The sequence below is a fragment of the Carlito syrichta genome, unplaced genomic scaffold, assembly GCF_000164805.1.
Source record: "Carlito syrichta isolate Samal-C Ts95f unplaced genomic scaffold, Tarsius_syrichta-2.0.1 Scaffold60087, whole genome shotgun sequence".
Classification (NCBI taxonomy): domain Eukaryota; kingdom Metazoa; phylum Chordata; class Mammalia; order Primates; family Tarsiidae; genus Carlito; species Carlito syrichta.
The window spans coordinates 137,514-153,859 of record NW_007004183.1 but is presented as its reverse complement, the minus strand read 5'-3'; the positions used below and the strand labels follow the sequence as shown (position 1 = coordinate 153,859).

General features: G+C 42.1%; 1 protein-coding gene across 1 annotated transcript in view; it reads right to left on the bottom strand.

Annotated features, from left to right (window-relative positions):
• The window catches only part of GPLD1 (glycosylphosphatidylinositol specific phospholipase D1), a 61,138-nt gene that overhangs the window by 10,148 nt on the left and 34,644 nt on the right, over window positions 1-16,346 (bottom strand). Inside the window, exons 12-20 of the mRNA XM_008050465.1 lie at window positions 15,128-15,248; window positions 11,950-12,089; window positions 9,934-10,120; window positions 6,814-6,924; window positions 5,404-5,478; window positions 5,150-5,306; window positions 4,455-4,596; window positions 3,017-3,122; window positions 2,837-2,930 (exon numbers count right to left, since the gene is read on the bottom strand). Of these exons, the coding sequence (XP_008048656.1) occupies window positions 2,837-2,930; window positions 3,017-3,122; window positions 4,455-4,596; window positions 5,150-5,306; window positions 5,404-5,478; window positions 6,814-6,924; window positions 9,934-10,120; window positions 11,950-12,089; window positions 15,128-15,248 (1,133 nt within the window). The remainder of the gene's footprint in view (window positions 1-2,836; window positions 2,931-3,016; window positions 3,123-4,454; window positions 4,597-5,149; window positions 5,307-5,403; window positions 5,479-6,813; window positions 6,925-9,933; window positions 10,121-11,949; window positions 12,090-15,127; window positions 15,249-16,346) is intronic.

The following is a 16,346-nucleotide window of genomic DNA, read 5'->3' as shown; positions in this document are numbered from 1 at the left end:
TAAAAGACCCTATGCTTCACTCCATGCTGTCCTGTCACCAACTTGAAATTATTCATATTTTTTTCTTTTTCCTTTTTTGTAGAGACAAGGTCTCACTACATTTTCCAGACTGGTTTCAAACTTCTGGCCTTAAGCAATCCTCCCGACTTGACCTTTCAAAGTGCTGGGATTACAGGTGTGAGCCACTATGCCAGTCTGAAATTCTTAATAATTTTAAACAAATGATCCTGCATTTTTATTTAGTACTGGCCCCAACAAATTGTGTGAGTAAAATATAAGTGAAATACAAGATAAAATGGGAAAACCTGAACAATCTTGGTGGACTGTATCAAACAATGTAAATAATCTGATTGTGACATTATGTTTTGCAAGATGTTATCATTGAGGAAAAATGAATCAAATGAGGTGGACCCCTGTTTTATTTCTTTTCTTTTCTTTTCTTTTCTTTTTTTTTGTAGAGACGAGGTTTCACTATGTTGCCCAGGCTGGTCTCAAACCCTGGGACTCAGGCAATCTTCTCATCTCTGTCTACCAAAGTGCTGAGATTACAGGCATGAGCCACCATGCCTGGCCTATCCTCTGTGTTATTTTTTATAACTGCATGTGAATGTATAGCTATCTCAAATTATAAAGATCTAATTATATATAAAAATATATATATAAATTAAGCTTTTTGTGTTCTGTTTTGTATTACAATTCATAATAGGGAAAAAGAAGCTCAAGTCTGTAATGGCACCAAAAACAAGAAAGTTTGGGAAGTTTTAATTCAAAGCACTTGGTAGAAGAAGTGGTGAGGAAAATAAAATATAAAATAGATAATGTGTGTTGTAAGAGCTTAGAAATCACTACCTAGACTGTAAAGAAAAATATTTTTAAAACCTATTCCAAATCTAAGTCAGCAAGTTTTTTGTTGTTATAATACTGTGTCCTGAATCATTCCTGAATGAAAAACTTAGTCATTCCTTTGTCTGATTCACTTCTACTTACTATTCAAATCTCTACCATACAATATGAAACAAATAAAAATCTGAAAAATGGTTTGACAATATGTAATAAGAGCCTTTAAAAATACTAGATCCTCTAGTCCAGGAAGTATACCTCTAGGAATCTATCCAAAAAACTAATCAGAAAGGCAGTCAAAGATTTGTGTACATGGGTATTCAATAATTCCTGATTCATAATAGTGTGAATTTGGAAATAATCTACATTTCCAGCAGGAGGATGATGTTAGTAAATGTTGACATGTGCATATAGAAAAACGTGCAATACAGGCATCAAAAATAATGTTTTAGAAGAATATTTGATAACATGAGAATGTATTCAAGATATACAATAAATCAAAAAAGTTAGGTGTGACAATGTTATATATACTATAACACTTACTTTTTTTTTTTTTTTTTTTGAGTTGGTGTCTCACTCTGTCGCCCAGACTGGAGTGCAGTGGCCGCTCCCGCCACCGCAGCCTCGACCTGCTGGGCTCCGGCGATCCTTCCGCCTCAGCCTTCCAAGTAGCCGGAATTTCAGGCATGTGCTACCACACCCGGCTGATTTTTTTTTTTTTTTATTTATCGTAGAGATGAGGTCTCGCTGCCCAGGCAGGTCTCAAACACACGGGCTCAGGCAATCCACTCACCTCAGCCTCCCAAAGGTGCGGGATTACAGGCTGAGCCACCGAGCCTGGCTTAAACTTACATTTTTAAAATCAGGGTAACAGGTGATTTTTTTTCTTCTACATACTTCCTTGTGTTTCCACAAATTTTCAAAATAAGTATGATTCACTTTTATAATCTGGGGGGGTAGTTTTTCTGTTGTGTGTGTGTGTTTTTTTTTAAACTCTCGCATAAAGTAAATAGTTTTTGTTTGTTTGTTTGTTTTGAATTGAAATCTCACTCCGTTGCCCAGGCTGGAGTGCAGTGACATACTCACAGCTACCCCAGCATCGACCTGCTGGGCTGTAGCAATTCTTCCACCTCAGCCTTCCAAGTAGCCAGAACTACAGGTGTATGCTACCACGCCTAACTAATTTTTTATTTATTGTAGAGACAAGGTCTCATCAAGTTGCCCGGGCTGGTCTTGAACCTGCAGGCTCAAGCAATCCACATGCCTTGGCCTCCCAAAGTACTGGGATTACAGGCTGAGCCACCAAGCCCGACCAGTAAATCATTTTTTAAGGATATGTCCCCATGGCTGGGTGCAGTGGTTCATGCCTGTATTCCCAGAATTTTGGGAGGCTGAGTCAAGAGTATTGCCTGAGTCCAGAAGTTTGAGACCAGCCTGGGTAACACAGTGAGACCTCCTCTCCACAATAAATAAAACAATTAGCTGGGCATGGTGGTGCATGTCTGTAGCACCAGCTACTTGGAAGACTGAGGAGGAAGGATTGCCTGAGATCAGCAGGCCAAGGATGCTGTAGCTGTGATTATTCATTGCCCTCCACTCCAGCCTGGGCAACAGATTGAGACCCTGACACCAAAAAAAAAAAAAAGTCCTCAGAGTGGCCCTATTCCTGGTGAACTGATTTATAAAATTCTTCTCTAGCTTTGAGCTCAATGCAATAGAGGCATTAAAAACACACTGAGTTACTCTCATGTGTCACTTTCAACAAGCCTTTGAAATAGATATTTATAATTCCTGTTTAGCAGACAGTGAAGATGGTGATACAAAAGTTCAGAGAGGTTAAGTAACGTCCCAAAGTTACACAGTTTGCTATTAATGAAAAAAGGAAATATTTAAACCCACCTCTGCCTGGCTCCAGATCTCACAACTTCTCCCCATCCGACGTGGCCAAGGAGCCACGTGACTAGAAAGAAGCCAAACTTCATGGTGCACGACCTACCATGTGTCGGGGCCCCAACCAGCAGCACTTGTGTTAGAGTCCCATTCATCAGCACATGCCCACTGGACAGGGAAGTACCCAGTTTCCCCATGTCCTGTGAAATGTAATAAATAATATTGTACCACAAGAAAGCTTTCTCTGTCACCTCCACTCTCCTGGGGTGGGAAAGGGTTGCCATACCTTGTCTCCAGAAATGGTAAACCAGCTTTGGCAGTTGGGTGGGAAGTAACCATACACCCTCCCAAGACTCCTTTTCTCGTCACGGTTGTGAAGCAAATGGCCCAGCCTAGAATGAAGCACACAGGGCTCAGCTGCCGGGATATGGGATTAAGAGCTGGCCAGGTATTCGGGTCCAAGGAAAGAAAATGCACCTCTCCCTTCTAGGCCTCCCTGCAGATTCTCTATCCCCGTGGTCCTAGGCCTGGAGGAGTGAATCCTGACATCCAGGTTCTCCTGATACCATACTGCCATTCTGCCTCCCAACTGACAGCAAAGTTGGGGATGCCTACAGCTATGGGTTTACCATTGTTGCTCCCCCAATTTCTATGCTGATGTCCTAACCCCCAGTGTCTCAGAATGTGACTATATTTAGAGACAGGGTCTTCAAAGAGGTGATTAAAATGTCATTTGGCAATGCAATACTATACGAAAATGACTGACAGTACTGGGAAACTATGGGGGGGGAGGGAGATGGGATTAACAGTAGCAAATATCTGTCTGGGAACAGGGAAACACCTCATATCAACAGGGTGCCTGAATGAAACATAATTGTACACCTAACCCTTAACTGTACCCCACAACATCATAAATAAATAAATAAATAAATAAATTTTAAAAAAATAAAAAATAAAGTGTCATTTGAGTGGACCCTAATCTAACATGGCTGGTGTCCTTAAAAGAAGAGATTGGGACACAGGCGCACACAGAGGAAAGACAATTTGAAGACACAGGGAGAAGCTAGCCATCTACAAGTCAAGGAGGGAGGTCACAGGAGAAATCAACCCTGCTGACACCTTGATCCTGAGCTGCTAGATCCCAGAACTGTAAGACAATAAATTTCTGTTGTTTAAGCCACCAAGTCTGTGGTATTTTCTTATGGCAGTCCTAGCAAACTAATATACTTTACCTTTTTTTTTTTTCTTTTTTCTTAAAACATGATCTCACTCTGTCACCTAGGCTGGAGTGCAGTGGCACAACCATAGCTCTCTGCAGCCTCGAACTCCTGAGCTCAAATGATCCTTCCATCTCAGTCTCCCAAGTAACTAGGACTACAGGCATGTGCTACCATGCCTGGCTAATTATTTTTATTTTTATTTTTATTTGTGTAGAGATGGAGTCGTACTACATTGCCCAGGCTAGTCTCAAACTCCTGTCCTCAAGTAATCCTCCCATCTTGGCCTCCCAAAGTGCTGGGATAACAGGAATGAGTCACCATGCCTGGCCTTGTGATTTAAAGGTTCTAAAGAGAATTTGCAACCTTGCCTCAGTCTGGACTTTTCCTTGGAAGGGCAAGATTTTCCCAGTCCTTTTCCTAAGCCCCACACTCAATAGGTTCTACAGCAGCAGGGGGGCACCTGCCCTGTGCTCATTGAGTCCTGGGCCCCAGCATCAACCTCACCTGCTGGCATTCTTCCAGGTTGGGCTCCCAACCAACAGCAAGGTTCTGTTTTCCACAGTGACACCGTGAAGGGAGTATCCAAACCAGGCGAAGTCCTCCTCACCTCTCATCATCCAGTCGGCTGCCTCCACGTGCAACTCTTCTAAACAAGACAACCAGTCCCTTTCACTTTAGATGGGAGGAAGGCTGGGCTGGAAAGAATGGTTCCTTTTTGTAGTCTAATGAGAAATGGGTTCGATCTGCTGAGGTTTTGCTAGGACTCTCAGATGTCCCTATGCTGATCCTAGTATCCCAGCATCAGAAGTGGATCTCATGCTTATTATAGGAAACACACTTTTAGAGGTCGCTTCTGTGGACTGGAGGATGCTATTTTAAGAGGCCCTTCTCTGGACAGTCAAGAGCACCATGGGGATGCCCTTCATCCTAAGCCTCCTCAGTGTCTCTATGTCAATGGAGACACTATGGGAATAGCCTGTTGGCCCCTTTTGGATCTGGATCTAGAAGTTGGGTCCATTTTTGTACATTCAGTGAATTTATGCACAATACCTGCCAGAATGTCTTTAAGAGTAAGAGACTGTAGACAATTTTGGTGAAATGACATAGAATGAGGAAAAAGCACATAAGCCCATATGCAGAAGTCATCGCAGACGTATGGAGCAGTCATGGTCCCTGCCCAGTCCCCCATGTGGCACTACCTTTGTCTCTCTGGCTGGGGCCAGAATAAAATGCAGCCACAATTCCCTTCTGCTTCCCTCCACCTGGTGCAAAAGGAGAGCCAATCACCAGGTCGTGTTCGCTGTCTCCATCCACATCTGCAGCTAAAAGCGTCCAGCCCAAGTTACAGTAGATGTCCTTAAGAGGGAACCAGGAAAGCACATGTTACTCAACCCTGGCAGCAACTAGGATGCAAGTTCTAGATCTCTGTGCCTGGCTGAGGAGGTGAACATACCTGACAAGAGATGGTGATGTTAGGAGAAGAAGACATTCTCCCTTGTTTGGAACCAAAGTAGACATACACTGCACCCTAGACAAAAACAGACAGCAGACAGACCATGAGGCTCAGGTGTGACCCAAGAACTTTGAATAACAGCAAGACAAAGAGGACTGACTTTGAAGTAAGTCATCACCATCCCTGATGGTCGGGAGCTTAATGATCAACACAAACCCATCCTGTGCATTGCTGGTCAACTGAAAGGATTTTTTTAAAGCCTGTCATTTCCATCAGACAATGTACTTCCTAATTTTAAGTCATTTTATCTCGCCTCCCCAGTGTCTTGTTCAGGTTCTGCCATACATAATTGTGCAGTGTGTTTGCAGAATGACTTGCTGACCTCCTCCCTGACCTCAAGGCCCAACACAGTTTCTGGTTCTTCCACAAAGCCTTCCCTGACCTGGCCCATTGCACCCCTGAACACTAACATACCACTCGTTTGCCAGGGGACACATGCGGTGCTATTTTATTCTGTGTTATGAATCAGTTCAACTTGTCTGTCTCCATCCTCATTCATTCTATAAGCACTTACTGTCCACCATGACCCAGGGACTAGGTACACAATGACAAGACCAATCTCTGTCCTCCAGAAAAGCTGGCGGACAGGTAATTATGACGCTGCAGGGTGGATGGGGCTACAATAGCTGTAAGTACAGGATGCTACTGAGGACAGTGAAGTATCGGCCTCACCCAGAGGTTAGATAAAACCTCCTGCAAGAAATGACATGTCACTCCTAAAAAAAGACAGAGAGAAAGGGCTTTGCAGGCAGAGGAAGCTGTATGAGCAAGGGTCCTACAGTGAGGGAGCTGATGGGTTCAGGAAGTGACAAATCATATGCAAGTCTAGAAATGGAGTGTGAGGAGGAAGGGGCAGGAGGGCAGCAGGCAGTGAAGTGCCTTTGACCTCCAGGGTCACAGATGCCTGAGCCCTGCTATGGCATGAAGCACACTCGAGAAGAGAGCTCTGCGAGTCAGGTCTGGGATCTCTGCCTCTAAGAAAACAGGGGAGTCTGGGTTCCCTGCATGAAAGAAAAGGTTCGGGAAAGTCACCTCCCTGCCACGAAGATACAGATTCACTGAGATTTCTGTCTCCCTTCACTAGCATTCAGCACGGTAGGGGAAAGAAAAAAAGAGTGAAGTACTGGTAGAATTGAGAAACTGAGGCCAAAATAAGGCCAGGGAGGCAGGAACAGATGCCACAAGGTAATCCGAGGTCACCACAAGTAACCCAGTGGGAGCTTGAGATCATCTACCCACAATCGCTCTGACACACTGGCTCTGTGCATTGTTCCAGGGGCTCCCCCAGTGCTGGTCTCCCTCAGGCACCCCTCTCTTTCGGCCCCATCCTTCCCCACCCAGCAGTCTTACTTTGTATGTGAGCTGCTCAGAGCCCACTGAGGGAGCCCCCACGGCCAGGTCAGGCACACCATCCTTGTTAAAGTCCAACACAGCCAAGGCAGAACCGAACCGACCTGAGGGCTGAAGAGGCACAAGTTACTTCTCCAGGGCTGAGCCACAGCCTTCAGAAGAGCACTCTTGGCTCCCTGGGAGGAGAGAGGCCACCCACCGCACCTCCATTACCCAAAGGTGGGGCACAAAATGGCAGCAACCTATAACACACCTGCAGCACATCAGTTGGGTAGCTAAATACGTTTGGCATGTCTGTCTGCCTTGAGGGGAAGTGGAAGGATCAGAAAATAGGAGGTAGACACTTTTTTTTTTTTTTTTTTGAGTTCGAGTCTTACTCTGTTACCCAGGCTGGCATGCTCATGGTCACCGCATCCTTGACCTGCTAGGCTCAGGCAATCCTTCCACTCAGCCTTCCAAGTAGCCAGAACGACAGGTGCAAGCCACCACGCCCAGCTAATTTTTTGATTTATTGTAGAGACAAGGTCTTGCCAAGTTGCCCAGGCTGGCTGCAAACCCCTGATCTCAGGCAATCCTTTAACCTCGTCTTCCCAAAGTGCTAGGATTACAAGCTTGAGCCACTACGCCTGGTCTAGGGTCAATTCTTAAGAGTTCTCGGTTTATAGAAAATAGTCTCCTGTGGACTCCACCCCACATTAAGCACCAAATTCATCTTTGAAAGTGTCTAAAATAGGTTAGGCATGGTGGCTCATGCCTGTAATCTCAGCACAGTAAGGAGGCCGAAGGGAGAGGATTGCTTGAGCCCAGGAGTCCCAGACAAGCCTGGGCAACATAGCAGTATCTTGTCTCTACAAAAAGAAAAAAAAATTGGCCAGATGTGGTGGCATGCACTTGTAGTCCCAGCTACTACAGAGGCCGAAGCAGAAGCACCTCCTGAGCAGAGGAGGTTGAGTCTGCGGTAAGCCGCGATCACGTCACTGCACTCCAGCCTGGACGAGAGAGTGAGACTTCTACTCAAAATATAAATAAATAAATTGAAAGTAATTAATATTAAATAAAATTTAAAATTCAGTTCCTCAATTGGAATAGCCACATTTTAAATGCTCAAAAGCCTGTGCTTAGTGACTCCCACACTGGACATCATAGCGGTAGAATTTCTATGATCACAGAAAGCCCTGCAGGATAGTGCACTTTACATGGATTAAGGCAGAGACTATTATCTCCACTTCCACAGATGACAAGTGGAAGACTCGGTCTCTTCAGGAACAATTTTCTTCCAAGGTGGATCTTTTAGATCTTTCTTCTCCTATTGTCTAGAATCAGCCTAAAAGTAATTCATTAGGCTTTCCCATTCTTTCACTGCTGACATAACAATGAACAGCCCTTCATATATGGTGGTGCTTGCCACATAGCACACATGCCCAGTGCCCACATCCATTATTTATTGGCTAATCTCTCTACACCTGTGTGTGCAATGGCATTTATGAGCACTGCCCCTTTCTAAAAGGCAGAACTTGATAAACAAGAGAAGATTGCTTGGGCACACAAAGCACACTTGGACAGGGTGGGGACCAATAGCTAGGGGACCCTGCCAGCTGAGAACTGGTTCATTTCATCACCACCAGCTGCACCATCCAGCTCTTATGTGAGTCAGCCAGTCATCCCAAGAGGAACACAGAATTTTTCAGCAGGTTCATTATAGTCAGGGCCAGAGGGCAGGATTCCCATCCCTAGTCCATGTTTTAATCCTGCCATCTTCCAAATTATAAAGGTCACTGTAGGGAGGACAGCATGAGGCCACCTCCTTCCTCGTCCAAGGGGTCTTTGAGGGAGTTTCTCATCCACAGGAAGAGCTGCCTTTTTTAATCCCTATCTATATGCACCAAGAGGATTATACTTTACATGATAGGGAAACAGATTCGTAGAGAAGTAAGACAAAACAGGAACGGGGAGATTTATTTTGGAAATTTTTCATGGGATGTCAGAGGTCTTCAGAAGATGTGGGATTGTGGAACCATGGGACATTATACATTGGCCAATCAAGTGATTTTGTACATCTTGGATTCAGGGCTCCCTTTCATCAGAACCTAGACTAGATCATAAAACCTTGCATTTTTTTTTAAGTAAGTGCAGGCATGTCATCTTATTTTCTCTCACAAGATGGACTTCACAGCAAAAGGTTAAGTGGCTTGCTTAGAACAAGGGCCACAATCTGACCCAAAGTCTATGGTTGCTTCCCCTGGAGGTTGATGCTGAGAGCATACAGTGCCAGGCCAGTGTCACCAAAAGCCCCACATGCATCTGCAATTAGTAGCAGCACTCTGTCTGCCCCTCTTTATTGTTAGTATAAGGACTAATGTCTCTGATGTTTGGAGAGCCTTCTAGGCCCCTAGTACTCCCAAGAGGAATTCATGCTCAAATTCCATGGGGAACATCTGCACAGTCACTGTAGATTTTTCTGGTGATGAATAACCACTTAAAACAAAAGAAAAAATCCAAACAAAGTCTGAGTTTAATGAATAGCGACATACCAATGTTGTTTTTTTTTTTTAAACTTTTGGCAAGTATACCATAATTAATTAATATGTTAACATAGGAGAAAATGGGCAAAGGGTATATGGGAATTCTTTATATTTTCTTTACAACTTTTCTGTGACTCTAAAATTCTTACAAAGTTTTACAAACATAAGGAGGTTTTGCATTATCAAGAAATTTTGTCCCAACTAGCCTCTTATAGCAGTTGTAAATAGCATGTGTGTTTTGGAAGGTATTAAACTAAATACTCAAAGTAAATTTTAGAATGAGATAAATGACATGTACATGCTTTTATTTAGGTATTTTTATTTTTGTAGAAATGAGATTTTACTATGTTGTCTAGGCCAGTCTTAAACTTCTGGGCACAATCAATCCTCCCACCTCAACCTCCCAAAGTGCTGAGATTACAGATGTGAGCCATTGCTTCCAGCCTAACATGCTTTTAAAAATAAAAAGCGCTACCCAAACATAGGCCACCAGCTGTTTGTTACTATAATTTTTCTCATTACTGGTTATTCATCCTGGAGAATTTACCACGAAATGCCAGTAAGTGGCTACTGACCACTAAAAGAGATGGTGTCTCACCTGGAAGCCCTCAAGGATCCCATGGGCCTCCTTGTCCAGGTCCAGGTCGACGGGGGGCAGGCCCAGGTCATTGCCATAGATAACGTACACGCGCCCGATCTGGATGTGGCCAGGGTGGCTGTAGCCTGGTGCGCCCACCACAAGGTCACTGTGCCCATCCTGGTTGAGGTCAGCCGAGGTCATTGCCCTTAGAGAAGAGGAGGAGGAACCCGCTGCAGCCCCCACTGAGCATTAGAGGTAAAGCTGTCTCCTGTTTCTTTCCTTTCTAGAACCCCATGTTTTAACTTTCTTTCAATGATTTTTCCATCACGCATGACTGTTGTGAATATTCACTTCTGAGGTTGTACTGCTTGTGCGATTCAATCTCGTTTTTCAAAGAGACAAACAGAAGAAAAATGGACAAATCAAGACCTCAAGCAATTCCAGACCACATAACCTAAGCAGATGAAAAGCATCTTCACAAACATCTTGTCCTATATGCAAAACACAGAGCAGCCAAAGTGCAACCCAGGGCTCACCCTGAGAACAGAGAAAATTCACATCCAGCCATATCCTCCAGCCAATAGTGCAGACCAGTTTCCAATAACTCACTTTAGTGTGCTACCTGATCAAAGAGTAGCTTGTGTGAAATACACTATTTCCACCATAGGTACATAGGGGGCCTGGTACTGGGTTAAATCAAGTGTCCAAAATTTTATGTATATATGTATATATATGTATGTATTAGAGTCGTGGTCTCACTCTGTTGCCCAGGCAAGAGTGCAGTGACATATCATGGTTCACCACAGCCTTGACATCCTGGACTCAGGCAATACTTCCACCTCAGCCTCCCAAGTAGCCAGGACTACAGGTACATACACTATCTGCCTGGCTGATTTTTTAAGACAGATTTTTTTGTAGAGATGAAGTCTTGCTATGTTGCTTTGAATGGTCTCAAACTCCTGGGCTCAAGCTGTCCTCTCATTTCAGCCTCTCAAAGTGCTGGAATTACAGGTGTGAGCCATGACGTCCAGCCCCACCATATTTAGTGGATGTTCCTAGTGCGATTCCATGACTTACCAGCTATAGAGATGAACAAGCCGAGTCAAAGGTTCAAGTGTCACTACTGGGGCTGAAAATACTAAAAGTCTACTCTGGTTCTTATTGCCACATAAAGAATAAGTGGCACAACAGAGGGAAAGGGAAGAGCAGTTGGTCAAGGCTGGGTTGTCCCCATGTAGCCACCGCTGTTCCCTGCACTCCTGAGTTTCCACACTGGCCAGTAATGGCCCACAGGGAAAACCCTGGGGACAGCTGGCCCTGTGTGGCTGCCAGCCCAGCAAGAGGTTTCTTTGAGCTCTCTCAGGAAGGAGGCCAAGAAGAGCCATTATTCACAAGTGAAAGACCAGTAAAGACAGCATTCACCTCCCAGGCCCCTGCACTGGAACTGAATGCATTGGTGACCCCCTGAAAAAGAGTTGTTCTGAGGAAATGCTATACCATTTTGATTTAAATGTGTGGCTGTTTTTTTTGTTTTTTTTTTTAAAGGAGCTTTCATTAAACCTCCAGAAAAGTCAAGCGGGCTCATTTATGCTTGAATTTTAAAATCAAAGGACTCTCTAACATTTTCCTTATAACATTATCATGGTGTACCAGGCTTTTACCACAGGAAGTTACAATATCCAGATCACCATAAGAGCTATCTGCTTACATCCTTCTAACGTCATTAGTTGCAAAAATAAAAATCTGTAACAATGTATCTCCAAGAATATCAGAGCTTTATAAATATTCTTTGAAATACTACTTTATTGTGATTATTTGATAATGTGAAAACTTCTTGTATTTAAACATATCTGACCAGGTTTAAGGAGATAGCTTCATTCTTACAATAACTTAACCATTAAGATAATGCTTTCATTGATGATGAATTGATTGGAAAATAAGGTGCTACCAGGTACCATTTAAAACATTTGCTGAATGACTAAATGAAATTAATATTGATGAAAATGTTCACAAGTGAGATAAACATATACATACCACCCAAGTCTCGCGTAGGGAAATGACAAGAAGTAGGATGCTGAGGGGCTGGAGACATGCTTCCGGGACCCCCGAGAGTCACCTGTGAACATTGTCCTTACGTTCCTTTCCAGAGCCTGGTACATGAAGGATACGGAATCCTGAAATAAAAGAATTATTACAGTCTGATAAAGATACATGGTATAACCAACAAAGTTAACATTTTCTGTCAAAAGTACTGAAATTTTGTGAAGGAAATGAGTTCTTACATGTGCTAAAAAAGAAAACATCTGATGTAAGAACTCAGTACATACAAATAAAAAATAAATTAAAATATCGATTCCTGTCAACAAGTAAGATCACTTAGGATCAATTAGGAGAATGAAATCATACCCTCAACTCAAGCTGAGGAATGGTAAAGTTATAACCCTGAAGTGAGGTCAGGATTAGCCTGAGAAGAGTTAGCTGGGACTTATCCTGAACCAACTAAGTCAGGATGGTCTGTAGTGATTTGCAGAATCTAATGGAACAAAATAATTTTTGTGGACTAAATTTTTTTTAAAAAACAAATTTGTTCGATCTATAACTATAATTATATTTGTGTGTAAAGTATATACTTCTTTTTTCAAGCAAATGAATTGGAATACCAGGAAGCCAGAGATACCCTCCAAACCACACCCAACTTGAGATGCTGCTGTATTTGCTGCCAGGTAGGCATAAAAGAGTATGGGAGTTTCATGCTAGAGAATTGGGGGTGGGGGGACAAAGAGCCCCTCAGTTTGAGGAGCTGAATTGTTCTTAATGTGGTTACTGCAGAGATATAAACACAGACTGGAGTGGGGACTAGATCCATCCAGGTCCAGGGACACAACTCCAAATCCAACCAAGGGGGACATGAGACCAAACAAGGCTTCCCAGGTCTGCCCCAGCACAGAGCAGAATTGGCTCAGCGCCAAAAGGTGGCCCAAATAGCTCAGGATCTGGAGAAGCACAGGGTATGAGGACCTTGAAGGCAGGATCGTGCTTTCTAATCCTGGCAAGCTACACACAGAGTGCTCATCCTAAGGTTCTGACTTGCTTATTTATCCAGGAAGCATTTAATCAGCTCCTACTGTATGTTAGGCATCATGACAGACACTGGAAATATAAAGTCTCTCCAGCACAATTTTTTTTTTTTTTTTTGCAAAGGAGACAAATCCAAACAAAATGATAAGTATTTTGTTTGTTTTCCAGAGTCTTACTCTGTCACCCAGGCTAAAGTGCAATGGCACAATAACAACTCACCACAACCTTAACCTCCTGGGCTCAGGCTATCCGTCTGCCTCAGCCTCCCAAGAAGCTGGGACTACAGGTGGGCACCACCACACCTGGCTAATTTTTAAATTTTTTTGTAGAGACAATTCTTACTATGTTGCACAGGCTAGTCTCGAACTCCTGGACTCAGGCAATCCTCTCACTTCAGCCTCCCTAAATGCTGGGATTACAGGTGTGAGCTACTACTCCCAGTCTGATAAGTGCTTTGATGGAAGTTCCCAGGTCCAGGATCAGCTACACAATTTAAGGAGGCCAGTGCAAAATAAAAATGTAGACCTCTGTAGTCAAAAAATATTTTAAAATTTTAAAGCAGTGACACCAGAGAATTAAATCTGACTAATGGACCTCTCTGTGTGACTGCACAAGTCAAATACCTCTGAAACTGGCTCTGCCCAGGCTCTTGCCCAATCCCAGAGACACTATTCACAAGTCCAGTCTAAAGACTTCTCCCGACATTAAGAGCCACTACAACACAATGGTTATTTACCTTCCCAAGCCTTTCACAGTAACTTGTATCCCTTGTCTTGTATTCCAGGCAATGAAACTACTCAGATTTCCAAACATCCTGAAACTTTCCTAACCCACTACCAGAATTGTGATGAACTATTATGTACTGTTCAGGCCAAACTCAAATACCACCTCCTCTATGAAGCCCTCTCTGATAGCCTCCAAGGTAAAAATTTTCTCCCTGCTATCTAAAAATCCCCTTATCTCACCATGATATTTGTTGTACTCTGCTCACATAATGTTTTATTTTTTATATTTGTCATCCCACTGGGCTGAAATTATCTTTTTTTTTTTTACATTTTTTTTTTTTTAAGAGATAGGATTTTGCTGAGTTGCTTAGGCTGGAGTACAGTGGCTCACTGTACTCACTGAGGCCTGGAACTCCTGGGCTCAAGCAACCCTCCTGCCTTAGCCTCAGTAGCTGGGACGACAGGCATGTGACACCACTGCTGGCTTAGACTGAAATTTTCTAAAGGTCAGAGTCTGTTTCCCTTTTATTTTGTATCTCTAACCCCAACCCCTGGTAGAGTATCTTTACCTGAAAAGATAATGTGTATGGACTGGATACTAGATATCATGGAATTATTGTTATAGAATTACTGTCTTCTTAGTTGTGTTAATGGTACTGTAGCTTTCATAGGAGATTGTTCTTACTCTTTAAAAAAATTTCTAATGTAATTAGGGGTGAAATATGATGGCTAAACTTATTTTAAAACATGCATCCAAACGTGTTTATAATTTAATTATTTTATAACATATTTATGTTAAAATGTTTTAAGTATGTTTTTATAATATTTAATAATCACAATATCCATGTTTAAATGTTTTGAAATGTTGTATATATTATAAATATTATATTGTTATATGTTATACATTTATATGTATTTATATATACATATCTGTGGGTATATATAGGTAAATATATATTCAATATAATTGTTGAATCTAGATGAAGGATAAATTGTGTCTTTTTTTAACTGCCATTTTATTTATTGGAAATGTTTCATATTTTAAAAAGTTGTGGAGATGTGTATGGCTTTCCCCTCCGATAAAAGAAAAAAGAAAAACCCCTCATGGACAAATTTCATACACAATGGTATTCCTCAGCATGGGGCTAACACACTTGGGACCAAGCCAAAGCAGGACAGGGCTGGGTGCCCAGTGTCACCCTGGACTCTGCCGGACTTGCCACTAAGGTCCCCACCACATATGGAGACTCAGGGCAAATCAGGAACAAACCACTTATGGAGAAAAGAGTACTCCCTAGCCTGGCACATGCCCAGGTGACTTTCCATGGACAACTAAATATCCAGGGACTCTACAAAACACAAGCAGCAGCAAGAAGCTGCCTTCTCAATTTAAAGCAGAAAATTCCTACCGGAGTCCAGGAATCTACACTAAAGAACACTCCTCTTTCAGTATAGTTTATCTTTCTTTCAGTATCTTTAGTTAGGGATGTAGTCACATTTCTGTGAAATTCATTCTTCTGCACTTTTGAGCTGTTGAAGAAAAAGAGGAATAAACTGGTTAAGACTGAAAAAACAACTAACCCCTTCAATAGCTGAGTTGAAGAATATGGTCAAGTTAATCATAAGTTAAAAGACCACAAAATTTTAATATCTGAAGTCTGAAGGAGGAACAACATGAAAAATAACATTTTAGAAAAAACTTCAATTCCACAAATTATTTTAGCAAACACATTTCTAAGACTTAAAAGCCCACCCTTTAAAAAAAATATACTCCCATAATCTCAAAGTTCTACACTAGGAGTAAAAGGTTTCAATTATTTCCAGATTATGAAAAAATTAAAGATATTTTAATATTTCACATAAAAATAAACTGGTGTATATTGGTAGGAAAACTAGTATGTAGCATACTGACTACATACATGCTACAATAAATTAAAGACATGCTACAATTAATTATACAATAAAAATGCATTTTCAAATGCAGCGGTTTCAATGAACCCATAAAGCAGAGCCTGGAGGCTCCAGTGTAAGGAAGGCACCAGAGAGTATGAGGATTCTGGTAATGCGGAGATACGTCGATCTGAAGGTGGTCAACTCAGTGAAAATACAGCAACAATGAAACTCATCTAATTCAAATAAAACAAACAATGGGCGCTTACCTAAACCCTTTCTGCATATTTTCAGTTCTTCTAAAGAACGAAGATCATTCTTCTCAGCACCTTTCACTGCAATACCCTCATTTTCAATATCTAAATCATGCTCACCCTTAAATATCTTCAAGGAGAGCCCTTCTGTGCCTGAGTTGGGATGCTGTGGTACATTCCCACAGCACCCTGCACTTTTCCTTCCTAACATTCAGGGTGCCCACCCACCTGCCTGGCTGTACACCTGAGAGCAGGAACTGTTTCTGACTTGTTCACAATGATATCTCTAGTGCCTAAGCCAGTTCCCGGCCCCAAATGCTTAAGAAAGAGTGTTTTATTATTGGTATTATTTTATTAATAATAGATATATGTATTTATAATATTAATACCATTATTAAAGGAATGAATGAATGATTGGGGGTTGGTACCTAAATCTAACAGAAGATATCATTTCTTTTTTTTTTTTTTTTTTTTTTTTAATTTG